The sequence below is a fragment of the Eucyclogobius newberryi genome, unplaced genomic scaffold (genome assembly GCF_026437365.1).
Source record: "Eucyclogobius newberryi isolate DKJ021-1_F unplaced genomic scaffold, fEucNew1.0.hap1 SCAF_10, whole genome shotgun sequence".
Lineage (NCBI taxonomy): Eukaryota > Metazoa > Chordata > Actinopteri > Gobiiformes > Gobiidae > Eucyclogobius > Eucyclogobius newberryi.
In genome coordinates, this window is record NW_027315724.1 from 32,763,278 (window position 1) to 32,788,385 (window position 25,108).

The window sequence follows — 25,108 nt, forward strand, 5'->3', positions numbered from 1 at the left end:
ATGGAGAACGGCCATTAGGTTTTGTCATTTGCGCTTGAGTTTAAATTATAAAATGGAAAACATCGGAACAATTCTGAAGCGTTTAAATCCGAGTTTAAATATAAGTCATCGCCACAAACATTTGTTTTTGCAACATTAAGAGTTATTCCAGTTAAATATCTGGGTCCAATAAGCCAATATATCAAATGTAATGTAAGATTCAACATGCTTTATACTAGTTTATTTGTATTTATTTATCCGCAATGATAAATTGTTGCACAAAAGTACCATTCACTGACAGCCTCAAAGTGTTTCTCAAGCCTCATCTCAAGCCTGCGCCCTTCGCCGTTTGATCAGCTTTTGTTCTTTTACCTTTGAGGAACTCTTCTGTCGGAGTCCAGAGGTGGCGCTGCGGAGGAAGACTGCTGAAGAGCTGAGAACCGGTTCAAAGTGACCGCTCTGCTGCCCGAATCTGGGCCTAAAAAAAAGAAACCACATGTTAGTTTTATGCCCGTTTAAGATTAGATAAGGTGTAATGACTATATGTACCAGCGTCTGCAGGTTTAGTGCTAGCGCTAGTGCCACCGCTGCTGCCTTTGCCCCAGCTGCCCCACGTGCCTTTACCTCCAGGGGCAAGGAGCTGATTGTTGAAGTCAAGTACAGGAGTCTAGAATGATAAAGAGGCAGCATGTGACATAAACTAAACAAAACAAAAAACTTTTTAAACTTCTTTAAAAAAGCATGGCTGTCAATAATATCGGATTTGCAAACTTCTTATCTGCATCTAACTAATATCTTAGCAGTCTAATAAACAAAATGCTGACTATCAATCAACAATACAAATTATACATAAAAAGAATAGAAAAAAGGGTTGAAATATGGTGACTAAAGGTTTCTAGATAAATAATATTAACAAATAAAGTATTTTGATGACAAAAATCTGAAATTGTTTACTATTTGATGACATTTTAATTTTATCTTTGTTATAAACAGGTATTTTCATATGTTTTTAGCGTCTGTACATTACATTATTATTGTTACATTATGTTTTTTGTTCGCCGTGTACCTTAGTGATCTTGCTGAGACGAGATGCGTCGATGGGTCTGTTTTTGGAGATGGGCACGGTGTTCCAGCCCTCGTCCTGAGGCGGAGCTCCGCGGCCCTGCTGGTGTGGTTCGCGCCGTCCTCCTCCCATCCGGCCACCGGGACCGCTCGAGTCCTTCTTGGAGATCATCGCATGTTGGACCTTCATGTGCTCCCGGTGCTCCTCCATCTCTGCGTCTTTGTGGATCTGGTCGATGGTTTTAGGGCCCTGGTCGCCTCGCCTCGACACCCAGTTGCACTGAAGGGATTCGCAAAATGAGGAGAAATAAGACATCTTTTTCCAATAAAAAATATCTCAGAACTTAGGAAACACATTTTCTACAACATAGAATTTGTTTTATTACATCAAATCCACCTGGTACAGTTCGTTTGAGCAACTGTGGGAGTTTAACCTTAGTCCACAGAGCTGTCAAAGAAAAAGAGACTTGTGTGTGCCGCTGGGGTCTAATTAGTGTGTTTCAGAGTGTTTTAATCCCCGCAAAGCAGGAAGTGTGCAGTTAACGTGATAATGCTCGTCAGCGTCGTCTAGAGTTGTAAAAAGCACTTATAAACTTATGGCGGTGAGTAATAAGTATGCTCTGAATGTGTCAAGAAAGTGAGAAATACATTTAGACTGATGCAAACTGTTGAAAATTCACTATTTCTGTTTTTTCCTGCTTTTAAAGGCAATAAAAACTCAGGGTAAAGCACCTCTAACTTGACGGCAACTATATTTTTGATTAGAAATGGTTTACTTTTTGTTGTTGTTTTGTTTCTGATAAAAAAGTAATTGTAGCAGATACTTAAAAAAGCAGATATAGTACTAGAATCAGATACACACCTTCTATTGATTTTTCTCCAACTTAGATCAGTTTTAACAGTTACTTTAAGTCTGTGATCTGACTCGGAGCAGTTTAGCTCGAGAACAGCGGAGAAACAGAAACATTGAAACCAGTTCTGTCACTGACGCGGGCGAGACACATGATATTTACCCGCCGCAGGTCCAGAACATCTTGAAGCATGAAACGAATCCTGGAGCTGGTCTTCTTCTCCTTGATAATCTTCTCTATTTGATTAAAATATTGATCCATACGAGGCTAGAAAGAGAGGAACAAAGCGTCAGGACAACTTGATAGATGAGACATTACGACTGCAGGAGAACTAAATGGATATATTCAATGTGGTAATATTTTGGGAAATATTATGTTAATTTTAGTGTTTTAGGTGTAGGAAAGTAAGAGTCTGACAAGTTGGTGAAAATTGTGATGCACAAAACCAGCCAAAAACTAAAAACAACCTATATAGCAGCTCTTCCGGTGCGTTTATTTGCAGTCCATTTATTACTCTGTGAATCATGGATGAATGAGAAAACAGCGGTGACAAATTAAAGAGTTTATTATGTATAGGGCTGCATATTGGGCAGTATATTTTATTATTATTTACCGGTAGTTATAAACTAGGGTGACAAATTGACAAATTGTGACTGGTTGTCTATAATTGAAATCATTCTCTGGACTGTACAGACTCTAAAGCACACATGCAAAAACACATTTTAAAGCAAAGACATTGCATCAAAATGTAAAAAAAGGAATAAACAATTTGTCATTCTCATCATTAATACACTTTTTGTAAATATTGTCCATCTATTTTCTTCAGTCACAATATTTCAACCTTAATTTGGATGGAAAATGCACTTCAACAGTCTATTTTGACTAGTCGACTACAAAATTTAGTTGCAGCCCTATAATTAACATTGCAAGTGTATTATTATATTATTTTTCCCCCGGTAGGCTTTAGTGCACGGGACAGGAAACAATGTGAAAAGAGCGTGAACACATCTCCATAACAAAATTACTAACTGTCTCGTGATAAACATAAACATCGCCGCATCTTCCTCACCTTGGCCTTCTCGAAGTCCAGGTCCTTGCCGATGGTGGACAGCAGCCGGCACAGGCACTCCAGAGATTCTTCGTCATGGTTCTTGAGCAGCTTGACGATGCAGTCGTGCATGATGACCTCCGTGAGCATCTTTAGTTTAAACAGTTCACCGATGAACTTGATGTTTCCCAGGGAGCGCCTCCGAGCTTTGTCTTTACAGTCCTCCAGCTCCTCCGATAGCCGCTGCTTCTCCTCGTCCTGGCACAGAAACACAAGTGTAATGCAGTTATTATCCATTGAGGAATGATGTAGACATTTGAACTCTTCTAATTTAATCTTAAAGAAAACATATTATGCTTATGGGTTTTAGTAATAAAGTATAGCGTACACAAATAATAATTTGACATGTTCTTTGTTGTAAACCGGTCATAACTGCAGAAATTTGTGGCGTTTCACCGGACCAAGAAGCAGATTTTCATTTACATGTTTTAATGATGTAAATTTGCTACAAGACTTTTAATCTCACATGTATGACTCAAACATGATGAGTCAAAATACAACTTTGAGTGAGCCAATTATAAGTTTAAACATATATTAAGAGTTAATTTCCTGTTTTTTTGTTGTATGCAAAATCCAATGAACATGAAAAAATATACATAAAAAGCCAAAAAGCATTGCAAGATAAATACATACTTCATGCAAAATTGTGTTGACAGTAGCAATTCTGATTTACACTTATTGATAATTGCCCTATATTTGAATGTTCAATACATTCCCCCCCACACTGCAGCACTTTGTTCAATTGTGTTTGTTTTAAAGCCATATAATAATGTGATTAATATAGTTTGGAAAGATTGTACAATTTACAACATATTAATTATTCAGTACATTTTCTTTCTACTAGATGTTTAAATGTGGGGATTCCCTTATAAAAGTTTAACTAAGATACTTACACCCGCAGCCGCATCCACCTCGCTCTGCTTCTTCTCGAAGATCTCGGCGTCGTCCTTGTCTTTCTCAAACTCTTTCTGACAGCGATTTAGCAGCAGTTTTCGGAAATTCACAGTGGCTCCGGGCTGATCCGTGGCCTGGACCTTGAGCTGAAAGAGCAGAGGGAGAGAGTGACTCAAACGACTTTGGAAAATACACGGGTTTGGGGTCAAAATAGCTCCGGTTCCTCGTTCCCATCGCAGTAGGATCAGCGGCCCAGACACGTGGCACTAACTCAAAGTCATCACTGGAGCCGGGCAGGACTTTACCAAACCACGATGAAAACAGCTGCCAAGAATCATGTCCTCACTGTGGCGACTTTGTTAAAGACATGTTTAAACAGTCTGCATAAATGTTTGTTTATTTTGGGGGCATAAAAAAATAGGGTTGGGAATTATCTCAAGCTCAAGCGTAGAATGATTTGGCAGAGGACGAGATTTTATAACTTCTAATTATAATTACATGATCATAAAATGTATAAATCACTCTGGAATATACCAATTTAAATTAAATTCAGCTAGATGTCAGGTCTATATATCTGGCATATTCTTGAAACTTTTTGTTTCTACATTTCCCATTAAAACTAAAATAAATATTCCTTTTTCAAGCCTCGGTAAATGTTTCCTGTGAGTTCAAAGACAGTCTTACATCACACATTGCACGACTTACCCCCATGAGGCAGCGACACATGTTCGCATAAGCCACAGAGAAGTCCGGCTCAGAGATGGCCTTTTCGAATGTCAGGTCGATCACTCCCTTCAGCCTCTCCTCAGTGTCTATCGTCAGCTCGGTCACTTGTTTCATGAGCTGCTGGAACTTCTGCGGCGTGAGTTTGTTGAGGATGCTGCGCACGCGTTTGAACAGGTCCTGAGTCTTCAGCTGGTCGGCATCGTCCGAGATCGGCTCTGGCTCCTCTCCTCTGCGCGTGGGCTTCTTCGCCGAGGGCTTCCAGGCCTTCTCTGCTTTGTTCAACTGGATGTCGTTGTTCAGGGACATGCTGGTGATGATTTTCCTTGGCTCTTTGCGCTGCATCTGCTGAGACCGGCGTGGACCGCCGATGCCCATTCCCATCCCAGGAGGCTGGAGGAACAGAGGGCAAGTTAACAGTTTATGCTATACACAAAATGTAAATAACCACAAAAGTGCAGTAATGTCACCCCAGACCATTGAATTAGCCCAAATAACCAATAGCAGTAATTTTTATTGTAAAATTGGAAACATTCTGCAAGAATAACCTAAATAACAAACATTTTGATGTTATACATATGTAAAATTAATGTTCCAAGCCTTATTAAAAGGTGTGGCTCATCAAAATGACCTAAAAGGCTATATTGAGTGATTAACTTGTTGTCATGTCGTCTGTGGCACTCAACTCTGTATACGTTTCAAAAGTTTGGACACACCTGCACGAGACGCTTCGGTCTATTTTTAACTCATTAATAATAGTATTAATGAAAGATTATACACTCTATATTCTGATTTTGCACATCTCTTGATATTACCCATTTTGCCATCCATTATATCTCCCACTTCTATCGGCGACTAAAGAGGAGGACTAAACAAAAATAGTACAATGACTCACTGGTCCTCTGCCTCCTCCTCCCATACCCGGCCGGCCGAGGTTGGCAAAGGAAGGCGTGAAGTCAGGACCACAGTTCATGCCCTGTAAACGGCTGGGGTCGAGCTGTCGTAGGGGAGTCTTGTTTGCCTGAGAGGAAACACAAAGCAAAGCTCAACAACATGTAAAAACAGTAGCGGTGAGAGCACTTGTTTAATATTATAAAATGTGTTACATTACACATACAGAAAAAAAAAGGAAGTTATCCTGCACTTGTACCTTATCCAGGACTACGTCGCTGATGGCGGGCAGACCTGTAGGTTTGTTCATACTGGCTGAGCTGAACTGGAAACCCAGGAGGAACTCGCGGTCGTATTTCTTCTTCTCCTCCGCGTTTATTGGCTTCCAATTTTCTGCAGGTAAACAAAAACAACATTATTAAAATGTAGAAATAATAAAGACAAAGTGGTTTCTTTGGATTATGTAAAATGTGCCATACTTTCAAATACAGGATTAGACCGCTTATGACAATGCTTATGACAAATGTGTTTATAAAAGATAATAATATTTTAGAGACAGGCCACTCCTCTGACAATGTTAAATTCTAGACTCGGTCAAAACCAAAATGAAATAAAAATGATTATTTCTGTTTGTATTGTGATTTGAATGCATCTTTCCCTTCTATAAAGCACTTTGAATTACTTTGTGTACATTTGTGCGCTGCAAATCAACTGGACTGGCCTAGAATATTTGTAGAAGCGTCAAAAATAAAATCCTGTCCCGTGAACAAGCGTATTGCTTATTAGACTTGTCCGACTTGTCACACGTCGCACCTACTGTGATGCAGTGCATATTATCTGCACAGAGCGACGCACTGATAAGGAGCAGCAGTAAACACCAGACCCACCCTCTTTGTACTGATACTTCTTGTCAGTATTGCCGGATTTCACTGGATCTGGCTGTATGTTCTCCGCGTCCATCTTGTCCAGTTTGTCCTCCTTGTCCTCCCAAGTGAGATCTGCCTCCTCTGGGGTGGGTGCGGCCGCGGGGGCCTCGGGCTCGGGGGTCGTGACAGGCTCCGATTCAGGTTTGACCACCACCTGCTCCTGTACAAGCACAGACAAGAAAGTGGGCTTAAAGAGCACACGACAAGATAGACTACACACTTCACTAAAACATACTGAAGTGGCGCCTATTTTTCACCAGTTTGACCATTGTGGTGAAGTTTGTAATGTTACTTCCTGGTCGGACATGGGCAGCAAATATGACACATATAGACAATATATTATATCTGTTACCTAGCAACCATACTGTAAAAAACAATACCTTTATCAAACAACACCTTTATTCTGACTGTTTAAGCGGTCAAAGACTGTCTCTGTAAATTGTCCCTGAATTTGAGATGTCTATTTTGTTGACAGAGGGATTCAGTTTTAAAACTCTATTCTACTTTGTGTCATTTTTTTGCACAAACTTTAACTTGACCGAGTTAAATATTTACCGCAGGGACTATCCCATGAGAACATGCTAAATGCATGTCTAAAATTTGGGAATCTCATTGAGTCAAAAGTTGTATGTGCTTTTTAAACATTTGTATATATTTATTATGTATAATTTTTTTTTAAAAGGTATCCAACGTTTTATTAAATTATGCAGTAAGTAATAATCATACGCATGTTACTATTTTATAAGAGCCATGCCGTATGTACCTGAAGACAGATTTACTACTGGTATAAAATAAATGTAATAACAATTTCAAAAATGAATGTAGTGAAAAAAGAAAGAAAACAGGCATCCATGTACCTCCTCCTTGAAGGCATCCAGGAGGTCTCCCACTGCTTCCTTTTTGTTAAGTTCCTTCATTTTCCTCTTTTTCTTTGGCACAGACACAGCAGCTGATGAAGGAAAGCAAACCACCAGTTAACACCCCACACGACACACAAACGTCTTAATTCCCGTGTACAGTATTGAATTGTGCAGCGCAGACTGACCTTGCATAGTAGTTTCCGCGGGGACGGGGGAGGCTGTGGGGGGAGGTGGAGTGTCCGCTCGCTCCTCAGCCGTGGAAGGGGGAGGCACAGTTTCTGGGACGCTCTCTGCTGGAGCTTTTGTCTCTTCCTCCTTCTCCTTCTCATCCTCCTTCTCCTCTTTTACTGCAGCTTGGACCTCGGGAGCGTCTGCCTTTTCTTCTGCAGGTTCAGGCGTCAATTCAGGAAGCGTTTCTTGGATTTCCACTTTGACTTGTAGGACCTCGGCTTCGACTACCGGCTCCGGGATAGGTTCAGGTTCCTTCTCCTCTGCTGGGACGGGGCCGGATTGTACAACGGGCGCTTGAACGATATCGACAGTTGTGGGCGGTGCATTGTCAGACACTTGAGCGACGTCCGGTTCGGCGATGGGGCTGTCGTCCCGCTCGGCCGTGCTCGCGCTGCGTGCCTCGGGGTCAGGCAGGGGCAGACCGTTGGGCAGGCGGAGCTCCTCTGGCTGTGCGATGGGAGACTCGAGTGGAGCGCCGATATGATTTTGTGGCATTGTTACAACAGGTTTTTCTGTTTCTACGACACCGTTCGATGACGGAACCGATACTTCTAGTTCCTCCTCCACATTCTCTTCCTCCTCTTCTTCAGATTCGGAGGCTTTCTGTTCATCTTGTGCGGGTGCGGATGGGATTGGGTCGGGTAGCGGGGCCGGGTATGCAGGGATTTCGGGGGCTGATTGTGGAGGTGGGCTTGGGTCCCTAGGTGCAGGGGGCGGAGCGTCCATTATGTCCGAAACAGGAGCAGGAGGTGAGGCGCTAATGCTGCGTGGGGCGTCCTCTGTGTCCGACACAGAGGAGATAGTGTTCGTTTCAGAGACTTCTGAGGGGACGGGACAAGGTTTGGAGAGCTCAGGCGTTTTCGATGGAGGCGGCGGCGTAGATTTCCCTCGATCATCTGTAAGGTACACATTTATAGTAGTTAGGCAAGAGTTGTACCTATACAAAACAAAATATTTCGCTAAACAAGCACACCACTTGTCACATTTACCAGTATCAAGAACTGAGAGCCTATAAATCCCGCAGTCAGAATCCATTAGGTCAATAGAACCACCCAGTCCCCCTTACTTGTTCACAGGGTCTAACCGGCTTTAACATTTAAATCTGAATAGTGTGGTACATTTGAATATACAGCAACAGTATTTTCCCCCTTCGTCCTTCTCTTTTTGAGCACTGTAAACCTGACATAAAACTGCGATGCATAAAAGCTCAATCAAAAAACAGAATGACATGAAAAATCAAACTCAATTATTACCAAAGTCAATCAGAATTTTAATTGCAAGCGTGTTTTAGGAGCTACTGTGTCAAGCCATTTTTCTTGTGGCTCAGTCAATTTCCGTGTGTCTCACAGTGTTTTACTTGTATTACTTAAAAAGGTTCCTGGTCTGACTGGAAAGTACACCAGAGCAGAAGTTAAAAATGTGTGGTTTCAAATGAGAGGCAGTGTGGCCCTAATTCCTAGAACTGGAACAGAAAAAATACCATAAAGTGAAAAAGGTCACTAATGTGCAAAAAACACTATTGAACATTTAACTCTTTTTTTTCCTTTTCTTTTTATCAATGCTTTTTGTGTCTCATTTTCTTTAACAATTGAGTTAAATGGACAGGTTACTGTATTGGTGACGAGTGAACCTGAAGTACACAGTAATAATCACAGCTGAAGCTCACCTGGTCTGACCAGAGGCGGCGCAGAAGCAGTCGGGACACTCTCACCATTGGCCTGTCCCACTGCTGTACCTTCTGATCCAGATATAGCCGACTAGAAAAAGAAAAAGCAAGAATGCATTTAGTTTAGCTGTAAACGTTTTTCAAAAAAGGTTAGACTTTCTTGTTAACACTGGGTCCGTTTCATGTTAAAGTTAAACCTCCCAACTTCATACAACTAGAACATTCATTTTCCTACTGACAGAGGAGACAACGCTGCCCCCATAGTCCAATCTTCTCCCCCCCATCGTCTACAAACAAACAAAACATGAAGGGACTCACTTGTGGTGGTGTTGGGGTTGAGCCACTTCGGCCACCGGACATAATCTCCTCTGTGATGTCTCGGCCGCCTTGGTTAGGGTCTCTTATTCTGATCTGTGAAGAGAGAACGGACAGTGTTCGGCGACGCTACGCACAAAATGCATGTACAACATAGGAGACAAAAAAAATTGCCAGTTGACAGTTGTTGATGACACATTCTTTCGGATCCTCTCGTCTCATTGTCGCTGCCTTGTATTCAGTGAAAGCAACATTTGTCAACAATGATTCCAACAGCAACGGCCACCATACAAATTCCCCTGCTGCTTTAGCCTCTTTACTTAGTTAGGACCTCACTTACAGTTAGGACCAAATTGTGCACTTAAAACATGCTCGAGAGCTCTGACATTTGATTGAAGACTGAAACATGGAATGAATGACTAATATAAAAGAATCCCATGCATTTCTAGATAGGATTAAGCTGGTTTTGTTCATAAGCGATGCAGGTTATTCTGTAATTTGCAGAGGGCATAAAATAAATTAAATAACTGCAACTTAAAAATGGCTACAACTTGTGATTTCATTTGCGATTAATCTCGTCAACTTTGGTCGAGTGGTGAGAAATGCTATCGCAATCCATAATGTTGCTGCTGCTGCTGCTACTGTGAGAGAAATGGAGTGCCTCTGTGTCCACTGCAAACACGTGTTTTCTATTCTCTGCTTTTCTCTCGCTCACACTCGAAATGCTTACCCAAGTAGTCGGGCTCATGTCACTAAACTGGTATGAACTAGAATCCTCCGCAGCACAAAACTATTTACTTAGCATGGCCTCCCCACATCTCGCTCACGTCTTCTCCTTTTCTTGTCAACACAGCATGAGCTTAATACACAACTGACCCTTACCTGCTGCCAAAAAGTGCTTCAAAAAAAAAAAAAAAAAACTCCCCGACAACTGGCGTTAACGGTAATGGCAGGTCCTTTTTGACCCTACTGCCTGGACTTTGGACACGGCAAAGCTCAACTCCCTGCTGAAAACATGGCTGTGTCTAGTCTTGGGACTTCAACTCCGGGCAAAATCCGAGCGTAGTCAGCCGCCGGACATGGCTGGGGAAGGGTTTTAAAACTTGACAGCGGCGCACGAGCTAACTACCAAACTAGCCCTGACTGTCCCTCCCTAATTTCCTACTGAACAGAGAGAAAGAGAGAGCGGGGGAGAAAAAAAAAAGGATAAAGCGACTGGCCTTGTAAAGCTATGGTATTGGAATGCGCACCCCCGCCCTCAGTCAGAGCTCGTGGGCTTGTGTGCAAAGGAGGAGCATGGGATGGAAGCAAGGAAGAGCAAAAAAAGTTATTAAATCTAAGCACAGAAGGAAACTCCCCATTTTCCCCATGATCGCACTGTCCAGGGTTGACAGAGAGCGACTAGGCCTTCGAAAAGAAGAAGAAAAAAAAGAGGCTAAAACAAGCAACCCCAAGCCCAGACAAACGAGTTAATAAAATACGCAATTAGTTAAACATTGCGTATTGAGGTGTGTTTGAGGTCATTTATGTTTTAAAGCAGTTGACAGAATGTGTTTCAGGTCTATTTTACGGAACAGGGAAAAAAATATCTAAAAATTACCTCTTTTATGATGTGAAAGTGCAAGCAAAAAGCAAGCAGCCCCCAAAAAGTTGCAACCCACGACGGTCAATATTTGACTTTCCATAAAAAGGAGCCCAAAGTGGCTATAAAGACGCAGACTTGGCAACTCTGGCGCTGTCACATTGTGCAGAAAGCCCCAAGTCACTCCTCTAGTGGAGAGCAGGGGGAGTGGTCGGCTAGCCTTTCCGCCCGGCAGGGGGAGGAGATCCGTGTCCACGTGGAGCTGAGCTATGTGCTGACATGTCCTCCAACCCCCTCCCCTAACTGTTTTTTTCTTTTCTTTTTTCTCCAGTATTTATGCAGTTTTGGTGGTAAAGAGCGGAAGAGGGGCTGAAAAGGGTGAAATGTTTGCACTGTGGGGCAATAACCGTGACATAAGATTGTACACGGCTCCAGATTCCTGGTATTACAGCAGCAGTACTAGTGAAGAGGCTGGACAGAATTTTTATAAAACAAAGCAAATGTTACATCTGGAGGTAGTGTGAGAGGTCCTGAATGATTAATGTATGCAAGAGGATTAAAATTGTTGTACTGAAGAATGCAACGGCGAGCAGAAATATTTCCCTTTGCTTTCAGTTCTGCTACTAACAATTATTTTACAACACAAGTAGTCTATCAAAAAACAGACAAGAAAGTGAGTGCAACAAATGGTCAAAAAAGGTGATTTACAGGTGCTGTGCAAGGATAAGGCCGGTAATATAGATACACAGATGAAAGTCTTGCTATACTGTTACCAGATGATGTGACAAGAGCAGTGAAAGAAATCCTAGGCGCTCTGTAGTGCCTCATCAGGGCAAACACGTTGGTGCAGAAATGTGTCTGTAATCCACGCTAACGAAGGACTTTTAAGTTTCACACTAGAGAGCGCCTCGGATTTCTTTCACGGCTGTTGTCACATCGTCGGGAAACAATAAAGCAAGACTCTCATCTGAGATAATTTCAATCAAATACAGGTTGAAATATGCTAATTGAAGGCTTCAAGATATTTCAAAAAGTTCAGAATTTTTTATTAATATGAATGAAATCCAGAACATTTGCACTTTTTTTGGGGACTTTTGATTTATTCATGTGACCGTATGTGTTATGAAATGTCTTTTGCCACGTGAGTAATGATTATCAAAATACATTTTCTGCAGCTCTTACTGTTCAAACCTGCAGACAATTAAAATCATTGATCGTTATGATGTAATTAAGTGACCGTATGAGTTTTAATTGATGTGTAAAAGTTTCCTCAAACAGTTAAACAACATACTTCTAATCCACCAGTGAAATCCCTGACAATGTAGCTTACAAAATGCTGACATAGCAAAAGAAAATGTTTTAAAAAGTATATTTGGAATATTATTGTACGTATGGCATCTGCATTAAAACCTCTCATTTGAGACCAGTTTACCGGTCTGCCCCTTGTACAGATCATTTAGATGCATTTGTTGAACTTGCGTGGGTTGTGGGACGACTGGGTAGACGTTGAGTTCAGGGCCCATGGGAACAGTTCAAAGTCCTCCCCAGACGACCACGGGCACTGATAAGCACCGAGTGTCCCATAAAACAGCAGAGCATTTAGGCAATATGTAGGTCTAACACACAAAGACAGGGTAATCTGAATTTACAACAGACATAACAAACGAACTACCACCATCTTTATTAAAGGAAGTTGTTCGAACTGGAAAAGCGCAGATTTGCAACGAGTGAAAACCAAAAGATTCAAAAGAGATTTGATCATTTAAGAAGGACAAATCACTAAGCCAGGTCTAATTAGAAGACTAAATCTAGTTAAAGCGCAAATCCAAAAAGAAAAAATAAGCACTAAAATCTGCTGTATTGGCCATTAGGTCTGATAAAGGAAACAAACTATTCCTGATACTGATTGATATGAACATTACATTTTATCGCATTCTATTAAAAAAACATAAAATTGATTTAATATCATTCCCTTAAATCACTTTTACCATTTAACACAAAAAAATAGTAATATTTCTTCCTCTAAAGTCTGAACTCTGCTCCAAACCACATGAGATCCACAGCTAATCCTCTGACGGTTAGAAATGACTGAACAGCGATCGCAATTCAAATTTAATTAATTACACAGCCCTCATTAGCCATCATTACCAAGTTAAAATGTACAAACCCTGCAGTTTAAATTCACAACCTTCTCTCAACCGCTTAACTCGACTGGAGACACGGGTCGCAAAATGTATCTTGGATTAAAAGAAAACAGATAATTCAAAACAAATCAAGTCCAATAGTCGGGACACATTATTCACTAATTGTTCAGCCGTAAAGGAGATGGAGTCAGTCAAGCTATCAATACGTGTGGTGTTAATCACTTGGACTACGTTTTAAACACTTGGACTACGTGTGTGTGTCACGAACCCGATCAGGAAACACGAGCGACGCAACGGTTCAGAGAGCAACGAAACACGACACCGGCAGCAGTGTGTGGCGGTGGACCCTAACGAGCGAGTTAAGGTCACGTTCACAGCAGTCTTCAAAAAGAAACAAGCAAAGTTAAAGCTGCGCTCATTTTCACAACAAGCATCGACGCGACAAACAAACAATGATTGATAAGCAACACTAAATAAGAGAACACTTTATGCTCTATATGCTTTAATAACTGAGCAAAACGTCATCTTCACCTAATCATGGTCTGTACTGTTGTTTTAAAAGAGAGAAGACATATTATGCTATTGTCCTGGTTAGTATTAAACTGCGACGTGTATACATAGATCCCAATTTGACGTTGCGTTGGTCGAAAACTGCAATATATTGATGTAAAAAGTTAAACGGCAGAGGAAATGGGATCATCGTAAGTTGCTCCTGAGTAAGGTGATGATGGAGCACGGTTAATGGTCGGTTAAAAGCTCATAAATGTATAAAATAATTCGACAACTACAGCATGAATAATGTACATACTAGGCATATAGAGGTGGGCAGCGCATCGGAATTTAGATAATGAATGAAGATATGCGACATTTTAATACCACGTGCATTGTTTAACGTAAAAATGCAACAAAAAGAGCGAATTACAAAAACAAAAATGTTACGTCGCAAAATGTCAGAATAAATGGTAATATTTCTGCACTTTTGTGATGAATTTTACAGACATTTCACATACGGCTGATGGTTAAACCTCAACTTACCTGTCCAATAACATGTTTTAACACAGTTCTATTGGAATAACACGATATCGTCCAACTTGACTGTTGCCCGTAGCAATATTTGTCAATGTAAATATTTTAAAACCAATGACCAGGTCCACAAACTGAACTTAAGTTGTTGTTGTTGACGTCACAAATATGTCATTAAAACAATCGTGTAAACATAGGGCCATCTCTTCAGCCCCATTTCTCTTTAACCGACGCAGATATATAAAACAAAACAAAAATTGAAACTAGTTCTCTTGTTCTAATGTCGGGTTTTGTTCTAATGGTCGGGTTTTTAATCATTTTCAGTTTGTTAACGGGGGTGAGAAAAGCACGTGTGAAAAGACTAGAACGGGTTATGTCACAGAGTTGTGTCAGGTTGCAGTTTTCTCATGCAAGAACCACAGATAAAGACAAAATAACGCTGATAAAGACTTTCCATTTTAAATAAGCCTCAAGGATGTATCGCTGATATATGGTTATCATATTTTATTTAGTGCCCACAAAAATGCTGAAAGACAAAACTGAACAAACACAAGCGACGGAAGGACAATAAGCAACAACTGTAATCGTGATAATGACATTTTACAGCAGATTTAATACTAGAGCACAGTAATGGATGTAGGTGCGTTACCGGTTTGCGTTCTCGTTTTGTGGGGATGTGCTGAGGCGGCTGAGGCTGCTGCTGCTGCTGCTGCTGCTGTTGCTGTTGCTGCTGTTGCTGTTGTTGTTGCTGCTGTTGCTGTTGTTGCTGTTGCTGTTGTTGCTGTTGTTGCTGTTGTTGCTGCTGCTGTTGTGGCTGCTGCTGCTGCTGTTGCTGCTGGGGTCCGGGGCTGATGAGGACCGGCGTGGGCTGCACCGAGGCGGGGAACTGCTGCGCCTGGAAGTACGCCCCCGCTTGAGCTGTGGAGAGGACACAAACACAAACACGAGATCAATGCATCATATTTGACACACTCATGAGGGATCCCCAGATATCGTATCGGCCCACTTAGAAAATGTTGCCAATATTTAGCACTGATATGTTCAATTCAGTTTATTTTTGTAAAGACCAAAATCATAACATCTACACATTAAAGGGCATGGGCTTTATTGACATGGTGTTGTCAAATTCAGTTTTATACGCAAAATGTAATTTAATGTAATGAAATACTGTATATGCACTGGGCAAACTCAGTGCAGAGCTCAGGGAACCATCTGATCTTTGATAATTTTGTCTCAGAAGACCTCAGTGGGGGTTAGTCCATTGTGCGTGCTTTCAATGGCACATTTCACAGCTGCTATAAAAGGGAATGTGACATCCTTGCTGCAAAGCATTATTTGATGCTGTATTAGTCAAACAAACACTCGATCGGCTTGTTGTCTGCAAAGGTGCTTCAAAAGTGGTGTTATTCTTACTTAATAAACATAAATCATGTTCAACTGTGAAGGAACTAAGCTTTGCTGTTGGAAACTGCAATTTGGATCAGAGACATCACGAGCAGCTTCCAGATGGGACAGTTTTTACCCGTTTTTTAAATCCCGGAAGATCCGGGACAACATGACCCAGTGGGAAAGAGTGGGCCAAAGATGGACAAAACAAGGTGACGGCAGTAGTTATGTGGTCGGGCGGATTTCCAAAATGTGGAGAAGATGACCATCAGTGCGTACTGTATATCAGTTCTCTGCATTTTGACGGTGGGAAAGGCCCGAGACCCGAGGACGATGAATTGGTGCTAGCAACGCTAACAGACGGGGAGCTTTCTAGGAAGCAGCAGCGTAAGTGGAGGGCCCCAACTGCCCACCCAAACATGGAAGGAAAAGGCGTTTAACCGAGTAAAGTGGGCAAAACAGATTTTCTGCACCAGATTATGGCTAAATGGACAATATCCATATGAACAATTTTGACTCATTGTTCAATAGAAGATGGAAAGAAGAATATTTGGGGGGCTCAATATTTATTTTAAATAGATTTTCTTTACACTCGTGGGGACATTTCCCTAATTGTTTTGTATTGTGAAATTTGAGCTGTAAAGTGAAACACAGTAAGTAACTTCTATGACTCATTATCAACAGTCAATATTCATTTTGCCATTTGTTTGTTGCAGCTCGTATTTTGAACAACATTGTACATTTAGAGTGGGATTTGCTGGCAATATCCAACTTTAGGGTAATTGTGTCAGTGGTATAAAGTCGTTTCATATTATCACTTCTTTCTTAAGCAATATATCACACTTCAAAAAAAAATCATGACCGGCTTGTGCACAGTCCATGAGTTATGCATATATCTTTCTGTTCTTTCTATTTCTAACTGATCTAAGGCTGAATAAAATGGGGCTTTTACATTAAAATGTAACTTAAAAAGCCTAAACGCTGCTGGAGAAGAAGCAGCACATACATTCCACTCCAAGAAGGCTTAATGAACTTAACATTTTTGTCACTTCTTAGGCATTCTAATTACCCCCCGGTTGAATTTGTTCAGAAGAGAGTTACTGAAGCTTCATAGAAATCTCATACAAAGCTTCTTTTTCAAATATTCATATTAAAAAGCGGCGTGACAGAGGCCTGGGTTGCCGGGGTCCCTCTGCGTAAATAAAGACCAGATAGAAGAGGCTCCAAATACTTTCAGTCACAAAATCCAAAACCCTGTCGGGGATTCACAGAGGGTTGCGTCACATCACTGCTCAAACTAAATCCCACCTTCCCAAAAGACGGTTCACAAAAGCGTTATACATTTACAAAGATAATCAAGTAGTTTTAAATATTTTTGTAAGGCATAAACAGCAGACTTCCTTCCCCTTAAGGAGCTTGCATACCTGAAGCTGTGAGCGTTGCCCTTTCCTTCAATAACACCCAGTAACTAAACAAGACACATTAAAGCTACAGTTTGACAGCATTCTTTGCGGCATATTTTTGTTCTTTAGCCTTTTTTTCCCCACTTTGCTCCACAGCGGTAATGTATCTGGGCCCCGCAGCACAGGTAGACCTTGCATGCAATGACAAAGCAGTCTTTCGCTGTTAACACAAAACTGTTTTCCCTTGAGATCTGGCAGTACAAAAGCAGCTGTTTTTCATTTGTCATTATTTCCAAAGACTGAACGAACAAAAAAGATTTACAGACAAATGCCAACAAGAAAGCAGACACTTATCATGACATTACCTGCTGGGCTTTGAAACTAGGTACAACCCATTTTGATAAACTTATTTGAATAGTAAATCCCAAATGTATATATTTTTTCCTCCTCTTTTCTCCTTTCCCCCCCCTCTGCGCAAGGCCTCGCTGTTTTTTCCTGCCCGGTGAGCTCTGCCTCTTTCTCTCCCCCTCCTCTGCGTGCATTTCAGTCTAACTCACATTACTGAGTCTACATTGTTGACCAGGAGCAACACAGCCTAAATATAGTCAAAAACCCACCGCAGAGACCGTGCGCCAGAGCGAAAGGGAGGGAACGCAAAGGAGAGAGAAGAGGGGAACAAACCACAGCGCCAAAAAAAAGGAAGACAAGACTTTATTTCATCTAAGACGTTCAAAATCAAAGATGACTCAAGAAGTGCAAAAGTAAATGGGTTTTTGTCTTTTTTTTTGGAGGGAGGAGAGTGAAAAGAGAAGAGTAGACCGGGTGAGACCTACCCTCATTGTCCTCCTTCTCCTGCTCTTGAGAGGCTCGGTTGCCCATGTTGAAAAGTTAAAAAGTAAAACTACAGGAGTGTGTGAGAGAGGGGGCAGTGCTGGGACCCCCTCTCCGAAACGTCGCCCTGTCGGCTGTACAGGTGCCCGAGCTGAATGAAGTCTTTTAATGCAGAGAGTCCTGCCTCTTCCAGCGTGTCTGGACCCAGCTCCGCCCCCTGACCTTCTGAATCCTCCCTCGGCTTTCACTTTTTTCCTGCAGTTTGGAGCCAAGAATGATCGAGGTTCAGGCATGACTTAAGGGATGCATGATTAATTGGTTTAAATCGACCGTTATCTTTTCCTAATCTCGTCTAGGTTTGGCGCTTCCCCTTAAGTCTCTTCGAGCAGGAAAACCTTGAGGACGTGTTTTGCATTTTCGCATTCTGTCTGTGAAATGACAATTACAAAAGCGCAAAAATATCACCTTGTATCCATATATGAAAGATTTGTTTTAATTTCAATTTTTAATCAGCTCTTTTTGTAGAATTTCGTACTATAAACGTTAGACTATCAATGTTCAAAGTTTGCGGTCTTGAAAACCACATTCACTACAATCCACGTCCAATTGTATACATTGTGCAGTATTTTGTCATTTTCTGAAACAAAAAACTAAAACAAGTACACTGAATAAGCTCACTCACTATTGACGTTAAAGATAGGTAGTTACATTTATTGTATTTCTGTTTTCAATTGAAAGTTGAGACATGGTGGACTTTGGAAAGAGATTTACTTGACCATTGTCAGTGATATAATATAGTGGTATAAAACAAAATCAGTTATACAGATACAACAGAAGAAAGCAAGAAAAAGTAGGACTGTAAGCCTTTGATTGTTAAGTCTAGATAAATCTATGGTGTCTCAGTTGAGCAAAATTGTTATTAGTCGACATGTTTTATAGGAATAATCAGGATTTATAGGGCCCACGGCACCAAAGAGAAGGCATTGATTCAGCTGGAGTTTTGAGAGTGACTGAACAGTTTGTTATGCCTTTTCACTTTTGTATATGCTGTTGACTAGTACTTCTTTGTGTACGGAGTTGTTTTGGCGAGATTCTAATGATTCTGAGAGCCGGACATGTCTTAAGTTGACCAAGAACTTATGTATTGTATTTAGTATATTTGCATAAAAAGGCAAAATAATCTTGAGCCGTTGTGCATTTATTCTTATAATCCTCGACCACAACACCAGACAGTAAACGACTAAAGAACCCCCCCCCAATTTAGTCGACGAAACGAAAAGCGTGTTTTAAGTCTACTACTACTGAAATTCTTCACTCGACTACAGTCCTAAGAAAAAGGGAGCGTGACACTAAAAAAGTGGTGCAATATAGATATATATTTACAGGAAATTACCTACGGATATCTATTGCGTTGTAAATATCAAATTGTAACAGCCATTTAGAGCCAAGATAACTAAATAAATGTGGTCACAAAGCTGTGGTATGAGTCCAGCTGGCTCCCATTTCCTCTCTCCTTCCCTTTGCGGACGAGTGATAGGAGACATCGCTGCAGCACAAAAGGGAGGGCTGCCCTGTTTGTAGAGGGTCAGTCAAACTGGTGGAGGGGTGGGCGTCTTAAAAATACCCCGTCACCATAGTCCGTGAGCGAACCAGGAATTGACGAGCGTGGGGGCGTGTCTTTCTACCTGATTTCTAGGGAAAGGGGCCATTTGGACTGACGGGGCTTATCCCCTTAAAGGGCACGGAAGAAGTGGAGGTGAAGGAGGTGAATGCGAAAATGTATGCGGTCACTTCACAATCAAAACTAGACCTTCAGTCGAATCCCATTAATTGAAAGTTGCTTACAAAGTTTGGTCTCTTTGGAAAATCATTCAAATTTAGTGTTTGATGATAATGACAATAAACTGAATCTTGAATAATGCTTTTGATTTACATGGCTTTTTGATGTATTGACAGTAACATACGCTCTTGCTGGTTTAAAAACAAATACAATCCCATCTGAACCTGGGATGACTAGTTAAGTTAGTCGTATATAAACCGCCCACCCAAACCGAGGAGCTCATTGTGCTTGATCACTGGCTAAAGAAATGAAAACAACCAACCGTCACGTCAAATAAATGTTCAAATGAGGTCATTTAAACTTATATCCGAAAATAACAAAATATCCGAGCGCTAAAATAGGTCATGATTAGGGCTGAAGTCTTAAAAAGAAAGAAGAATAGAAGTAGAATAGAGTGTATTTGTTATCGTCTGGTAAAAAAAACAATGAAATCCAGATTAGCTACTCCAAGCACTAAACAGCAAATGGAAATTACACGACAAAAGTGATTGCTTTAACAACAACAAAAACTTACTCTGATGCAGCAGCCCAGCTCTCCTCAGTTTTAGGCCGCTTATTATGTTTACTGTGCATATTTCAGACAGAGGTGCATCTTCATAAACAACTCTCTCGTGCCATCTTCTCATTATACAAATAAAAAAATAAGTCGACACGTAAAACGACTAACAAAGACACCACTGGCTGAGTAATGGACAAACAATACCGATATAATACCGGTAATTAATAATCTTTATGAAAAAGTTTTTTAATAAAGTCCTTTAGACATACTCAGTCTTTGAATCTCCATTCCCTTAATATCATAGTCAAAAAAGTTTAAAATAATCATTACAGATGCCGCAGCCCTAAGTGAAGACCTGAGAGCATAAAGACAAAAGTATCCCAGCTCCAGCAGAACTTCTTACAGTGGCAGAAGGTGACGAATGATGTGAATGCAGAGAATGCATTTCCCTACAAGGTCAACAACTTCAATCCAAACTGTTTATATCGATGAAATATCAACAAACCCCAAAACATGATCAACACTGATGTATTTATAGAGACGAGGCTAAAATGAACCACGTCTCATTTTCATACCAGGCTCTAGTTTGGGTCATGTGAGCAGATCACAGTTTAGTGTGTGTGTAATTCATACTGCTGTCAAAGGGAACGTGTTAACGATTGATCGCGGAAAGATTTACGCATTAAGCATGAATTGACATGGATTAATCACACGGCCCGTTTTGACCAAACGCGCTGGAGGCTCACCTGAGTGACGGAGGAAGGCATGGGAGCAACGCTGCTTTCACGCAGGTAATTTTACACATAACTCCCTTCAGTCCCCTCGTGTACAAGCGCAGATCCCTCAGCGTTTGACGTTTACGAGCGGTTCAGCTTTGCTCCGCGGGCAGAACAAACCAAAGGTGGAGATCTCGAGTAGAACACCGAGCGCTCCGTGACAAAAATAAAGCTCACGTGTGGCGAAATGTTCAATGAAACTACGTTGTAACACTTGCAGACACCAGGCCAAACAGCAAAGTGAACCCACCGAGACTGTTGTTTGGTCTTGTACATTTACGTGACACGTGTGAGCACACAGACTCAAAATAAAATCCAATGTCTGGACTTGAAATAATAGGCCTAAATGATAAACGCGTTTTAAGAAAATGTGCAAAAATACTTTAAAATAGACATTTGAATAATGGCATTTAAAAAGGGGCGCAATGTGATTAATCACATTTTAAAAGTGTGATTAATCTGGTTCATATTTTAAATAATGTCAAATTCAGGTGCATATAACTGATGTAGTGTTTATTTGACCGTTATTATTAGTATTATTTTGTCTTATGCTAGCTGTTTTTATTTTATTTTATCTCTATTTTTCCCCTCCATTCCTTATTAAGAAATTAGACGTTCTGGCAATGAGTTTTTGTTTATAAGAGTTCTTCTATTAAGAGTGTTTTTTTAACTTCCTATAAGTTATCTGTCCTTTCCCTCTGTATCTACCTGCGTTGCAACAATGAAATTACCCCATGTGTGGACAATAAAGGAATATCTTATCTTAAAAAAAGAATGACATCATTAGTAATCAAGTAAATTTAGATTTGCTGAATTTTACAAGCTTACAATGTATATTTTTAGTTTTGAGTTCCTAAAGTATTCAAACTTCAAATGTTTCAAGTTTCAAGTTGTTTGATTGATCAATATACACACAATGGCCCTTTAAAATAAAATGACGTATACGTTGGTCGGTTTGTTTATTTTTTCATTTATTCACTTTGTAAAACGATCACTGACTCTGGGCTCAGTTTAAGCAGGTCTACTTCGAGGCCTGGAGTCCTGCTGTTTGCGCTGCCATTCAAACAAAGACACTGCATTGCTCGGATGCCAAAAAACTGGGTTCAGCAGGTTTGATTTCAGGGCAGCAGCAGTAACAGACACAGCACTAGCCCACAGTCACCTCTAGAGGGCGAGGCAGCATATGGGGAAAGCAACATGTGGCATTAGTTGCACTGAATGAGGAAGAGCCAAGACCACGTGTAACAAGACTAATGTCAAGAGGGGAATAAAAAGCACTTAAAAGTGTTGAAATAGTGAGACTTAAGTTGTGCCAGGGCTTCAACGAGTCAAAGTAATGTTTGTTACTCCAAGCTGACCAACAACCTAACAATGGGAACAGCCAATTTACTAACTATTTTCATCACTTTAATAATCATAAAGTCAAAACGTCTCTGTGTACAATAGAAACCAACCAATCTACCGTAATAACACATGGGAACGGTCCTTTTACCTTTTTATTTCCAACTATTCTACTAAGACACTTGGCTTGAATGGTTACATAACCAAACTTTTACCTCAAATGTATTTTTAACATTATCTGGACCAAAGTGGAAATACTTCTCTATCCCACAGTCAAAACAGTCTGAAGAGATATGCACTTCTCATTCCAATTCACACTTACAAATCAAAATGTGGACTAAATCTGGATTAGACTAGGGTTAAACCAGGACTAGAAGAGGCCAAAACCCAGTCTACATCAGGAATAAACTGGGCTCAAAACAGGAATAAACTGGGCTCAAAACAGGAATAAACTGGGCTCAAAACAGGAATAAACTGGGCTCAAAACAGGAATAAACCAGAAGGGGGAGTTAGGCCCGTCATGTTCAAGTTTAAAGCGTGATTATGTTGCTTAAGAAACTATCACATGGCTATTGACACAAGAAACCTAAAGCATGTGCAATATTAGTATAATAAATAAATCGCACAATGAAAAACCTCTGTAGTTAAAGTTCGTACTCCAGAAAAGAAAGTACACGACAAATATTGAGTCCTAACTATATCAGTAAATATCGTAATCATGAATTCATTACCCATGAATTTGTAGCGCTCAGAAAATGTTATAAAATGTGCTTATTTGAGTGGCAGAAGTCGGTTCTTACCAAAGTTGTTAAATTCAGCTGGACTGGTGCCTGGGTAGAAGCCCGGTGTTCCCGCAGGTCCAGGATATTGCTGCGCCGCGGCGATGTAGCCCGTCGGTCGGTACTACAACAACAACAAACAGATAAAAATTACACTTTACATACAATATTTTGCCATTTTTAACTTGCACAGTCATCTGCCCGTTTTACAGAAATGATTAATGTAACAATACGTTTATTTTTTTAGGGGTAGAAAGAAAGTTGTCATTATCTCGTGACATTCAAGTGACAAAGACTCACATGGAGCTGATTTGAGCTCTGTCGGGGGTTGGCGTTGGTGGCTCACGTCCAACATAAATGATACGAACATCTGCCTGTTTGTTCAGCTGAAGTTTGTGCAACATGTTTGGATAATAAATAATCCAGGATACAACTTGACATCACAGAGGAGGTCACTTTTCTTGAACTATTATAGTGTCAATAATTTGCCAGTGGCTGTGGATGCCCGAAACCTTCCTTCCCACAGAGAGTTGAAGTGCTGATTGTCTTAATTTATAAATAATAAAGTGCATGTCTAATGGAAATGTTATTGATTTGATTTGTTACAGAGTATGGTAAATCTTTCACCATTTCATTTCAAAGAATAACTTGGGAAATCCTTTATACAATGAAAAAATTGCTAAAATTGTATGTTTTTCCCCATTTAGGGTTCAAAGAAAGAGCTCAAGAATAATGCCCTTTCCTTCCTCTCCTTCTACGCTCACAAGCCACAGGTTAGGACGACGTGATCTGGACTCCAAATCCAGATCATCATTTTTCGTATTGTTTTTCTGGTCCCGTAGTGTTACCAGACCTGTGCCTTTCTTTTATTCTTTGGGATTAAGTGGCTCAAACGATGATTTTAAAGCCACATTTTGAAGCAGAGTTGTGGGTGCGTCATCTCAATGCGCCGCCATGACCGGAAGTCCAGCAAAAACTCATCTTGATCCATAGTGTAACAAGACATCTAATTTTCTGCCTGTGATGCACGGCAGGCAAACCCACACGAGCTGAGACTCTTACCTGTGGTTGCATGAAGTAAGGTCCCGGCCCGGAAATCATCATCATCTGTGAGCCCGGCGGATACAGTGCGGGGGGGACGGGCCGCGGCCCAGTGCTGGGCGGGACCCCGCGAGGCCCGCTGCCGGGGGGGAGGCTCGCCCTGCTCGAGTAGTAGGGCTGAGGAAGAGGAGAGAGAGAGGAAGAGGGAGGGGGCAACAGGTGATGGAAAAGGAACAGCGTGGCGAACAGTGAGAGTGAGGGAGAGCAGCCAAGAACAAGAAAGGAGAAATTGATTAGTTCAAAGTTACGTATTCAAACATTCTCTTGTAACAGGCAAACCTATATCAGAAGGAAAAACGATGTGACAAAGGAGCCTATATTTCTGAGGTTCAATTCCAAACTTTAACGCAGTATTTTCTTGGGCTGCAACTAATTAGTATTTAGCAGTCGTTTGAGATTTTGTAACGCTGCCATGTTTGTTATAAAAATGTCTTTTTACATGTATTTTAGAGTGTATAGTCCAGGAAACAATTGAAACAATTATCAAAATATGATTAATTTTTTTTTTAAGCGTCGACAAGTCACGATAAATGGTTAGGATTAGTCGTTGCAGCCCTAGAATATTGAAATTGAACTTCCTTCTAAAATCGGAAAATAAACTTCCAGGCAAAACATTCTACGCATTGTTATTTTTAGGCTTATGGAGTAAAAAGTTAGGGAGCCTCTGTACAATAGCACTGAATACTCCTTAGTACCCAAAAATAAGGGTTATATACTGTAAAGACATAGATGTTTTGGGATTTATTTTATATGTTCCAGTAATGCTGCACAATTTACTTTGTCTTAGCAAGTCACTCTCACAAGCTCATAGTATTTGACCATGAATCAGTGGCGCGTCTCCAGCTGGAAACATATTGGCGCTGCCCGCTACCAGAACAGATAAAGCAGCTAATACCG

At 40.8% G+C, this 25,108-nt stretch overlaps 1 protein-coding gene and 1 non-coding gene across 6 annotated transcripts in view; both read right to left on the bottom strand.

The window, feature by feature from the left end:
• Nucleotides 1-25,108, bottom strand: part of LOC140368244 (eukaryotic translation initiation factor 4 gamma 1-like) — a 44,930-nt gene that overhangs the window by 12,100 nt on the left and 7,722 nt on the right. For 2 of the 5 annotated variants that reach the window (XM_072455223.1, XM_072455211.1), the window contains 17 exons: nt 24,173-24,328; nt 23,132-23,234; nt 14,905-15,173; nt 9,510-9,602; nt 9,192-9,282; nt 7,480-8,421; nt 7,292-7,383; nt 6,396-6,591; nt 5,762-5,901; nt 5,513-5,638; nt 4,600-5,010; nt 3,894-4,040; nt 2,962-3,198; nt 2,055-2,159; nt 1,046-1,321; nt 529-646; nt 352-457 (listed from right to left, as the gene is read on the bottom strand). In XM_072455223.1, the coding sequence (XP_072311324.1) occupies nt 352-457; nt 529-646; nt 1,046-1,321; nt 2,055-2,159; nt 2,962-3,198; nt 3,894-4,040; nt 4,600-5,010; nt 5,513-5,638; nt 5,762-5,901; nt 6,396-6,591; nt 7,292-7,383; nt 7,480-8,421; nt 9,192-9,282; nt 9,510-9,602; nt 14,905-15,173; nt 23,132-23,234; nt 24,173-24,328 (3,608 nt within the window). Of the gene's footprint in view, nt 1-351; nt 458-528; nt 647-1,045; nt 1,322-2,054; nt 2,160-2,961; nt 3,199-3,893; nt 4,041-4,599; nt 5,011-5,512; nt 5,639-5,761; nt 5,902-6,395; nt 6,592-7,291; nt 7,384-7,479; nt 8,422-9,191; nt 9,283-9,509; nt 9,603-10,388; nt 10,660-14,904; nt 15,174-17,877; nt 18,029-23,131; nt 23,235-24,172; nt 24,329-25,108 lie in introns of those variants that run through there. The other 3 variants (XM_072455217.1, XM_072455231.1, XM_072455239.1) reach the window with 3 other exon arrangements.
• LOC140380680 (small nucleolar RNA SNORD66) lies at nt 4,109-4,183 on the bottom strand. Its single transcript, XR_011931191.1, has one exon. It is a non-coding gene; the product is annotated as a small nucleolar RNA SNORD66 (small nucleolar RNA).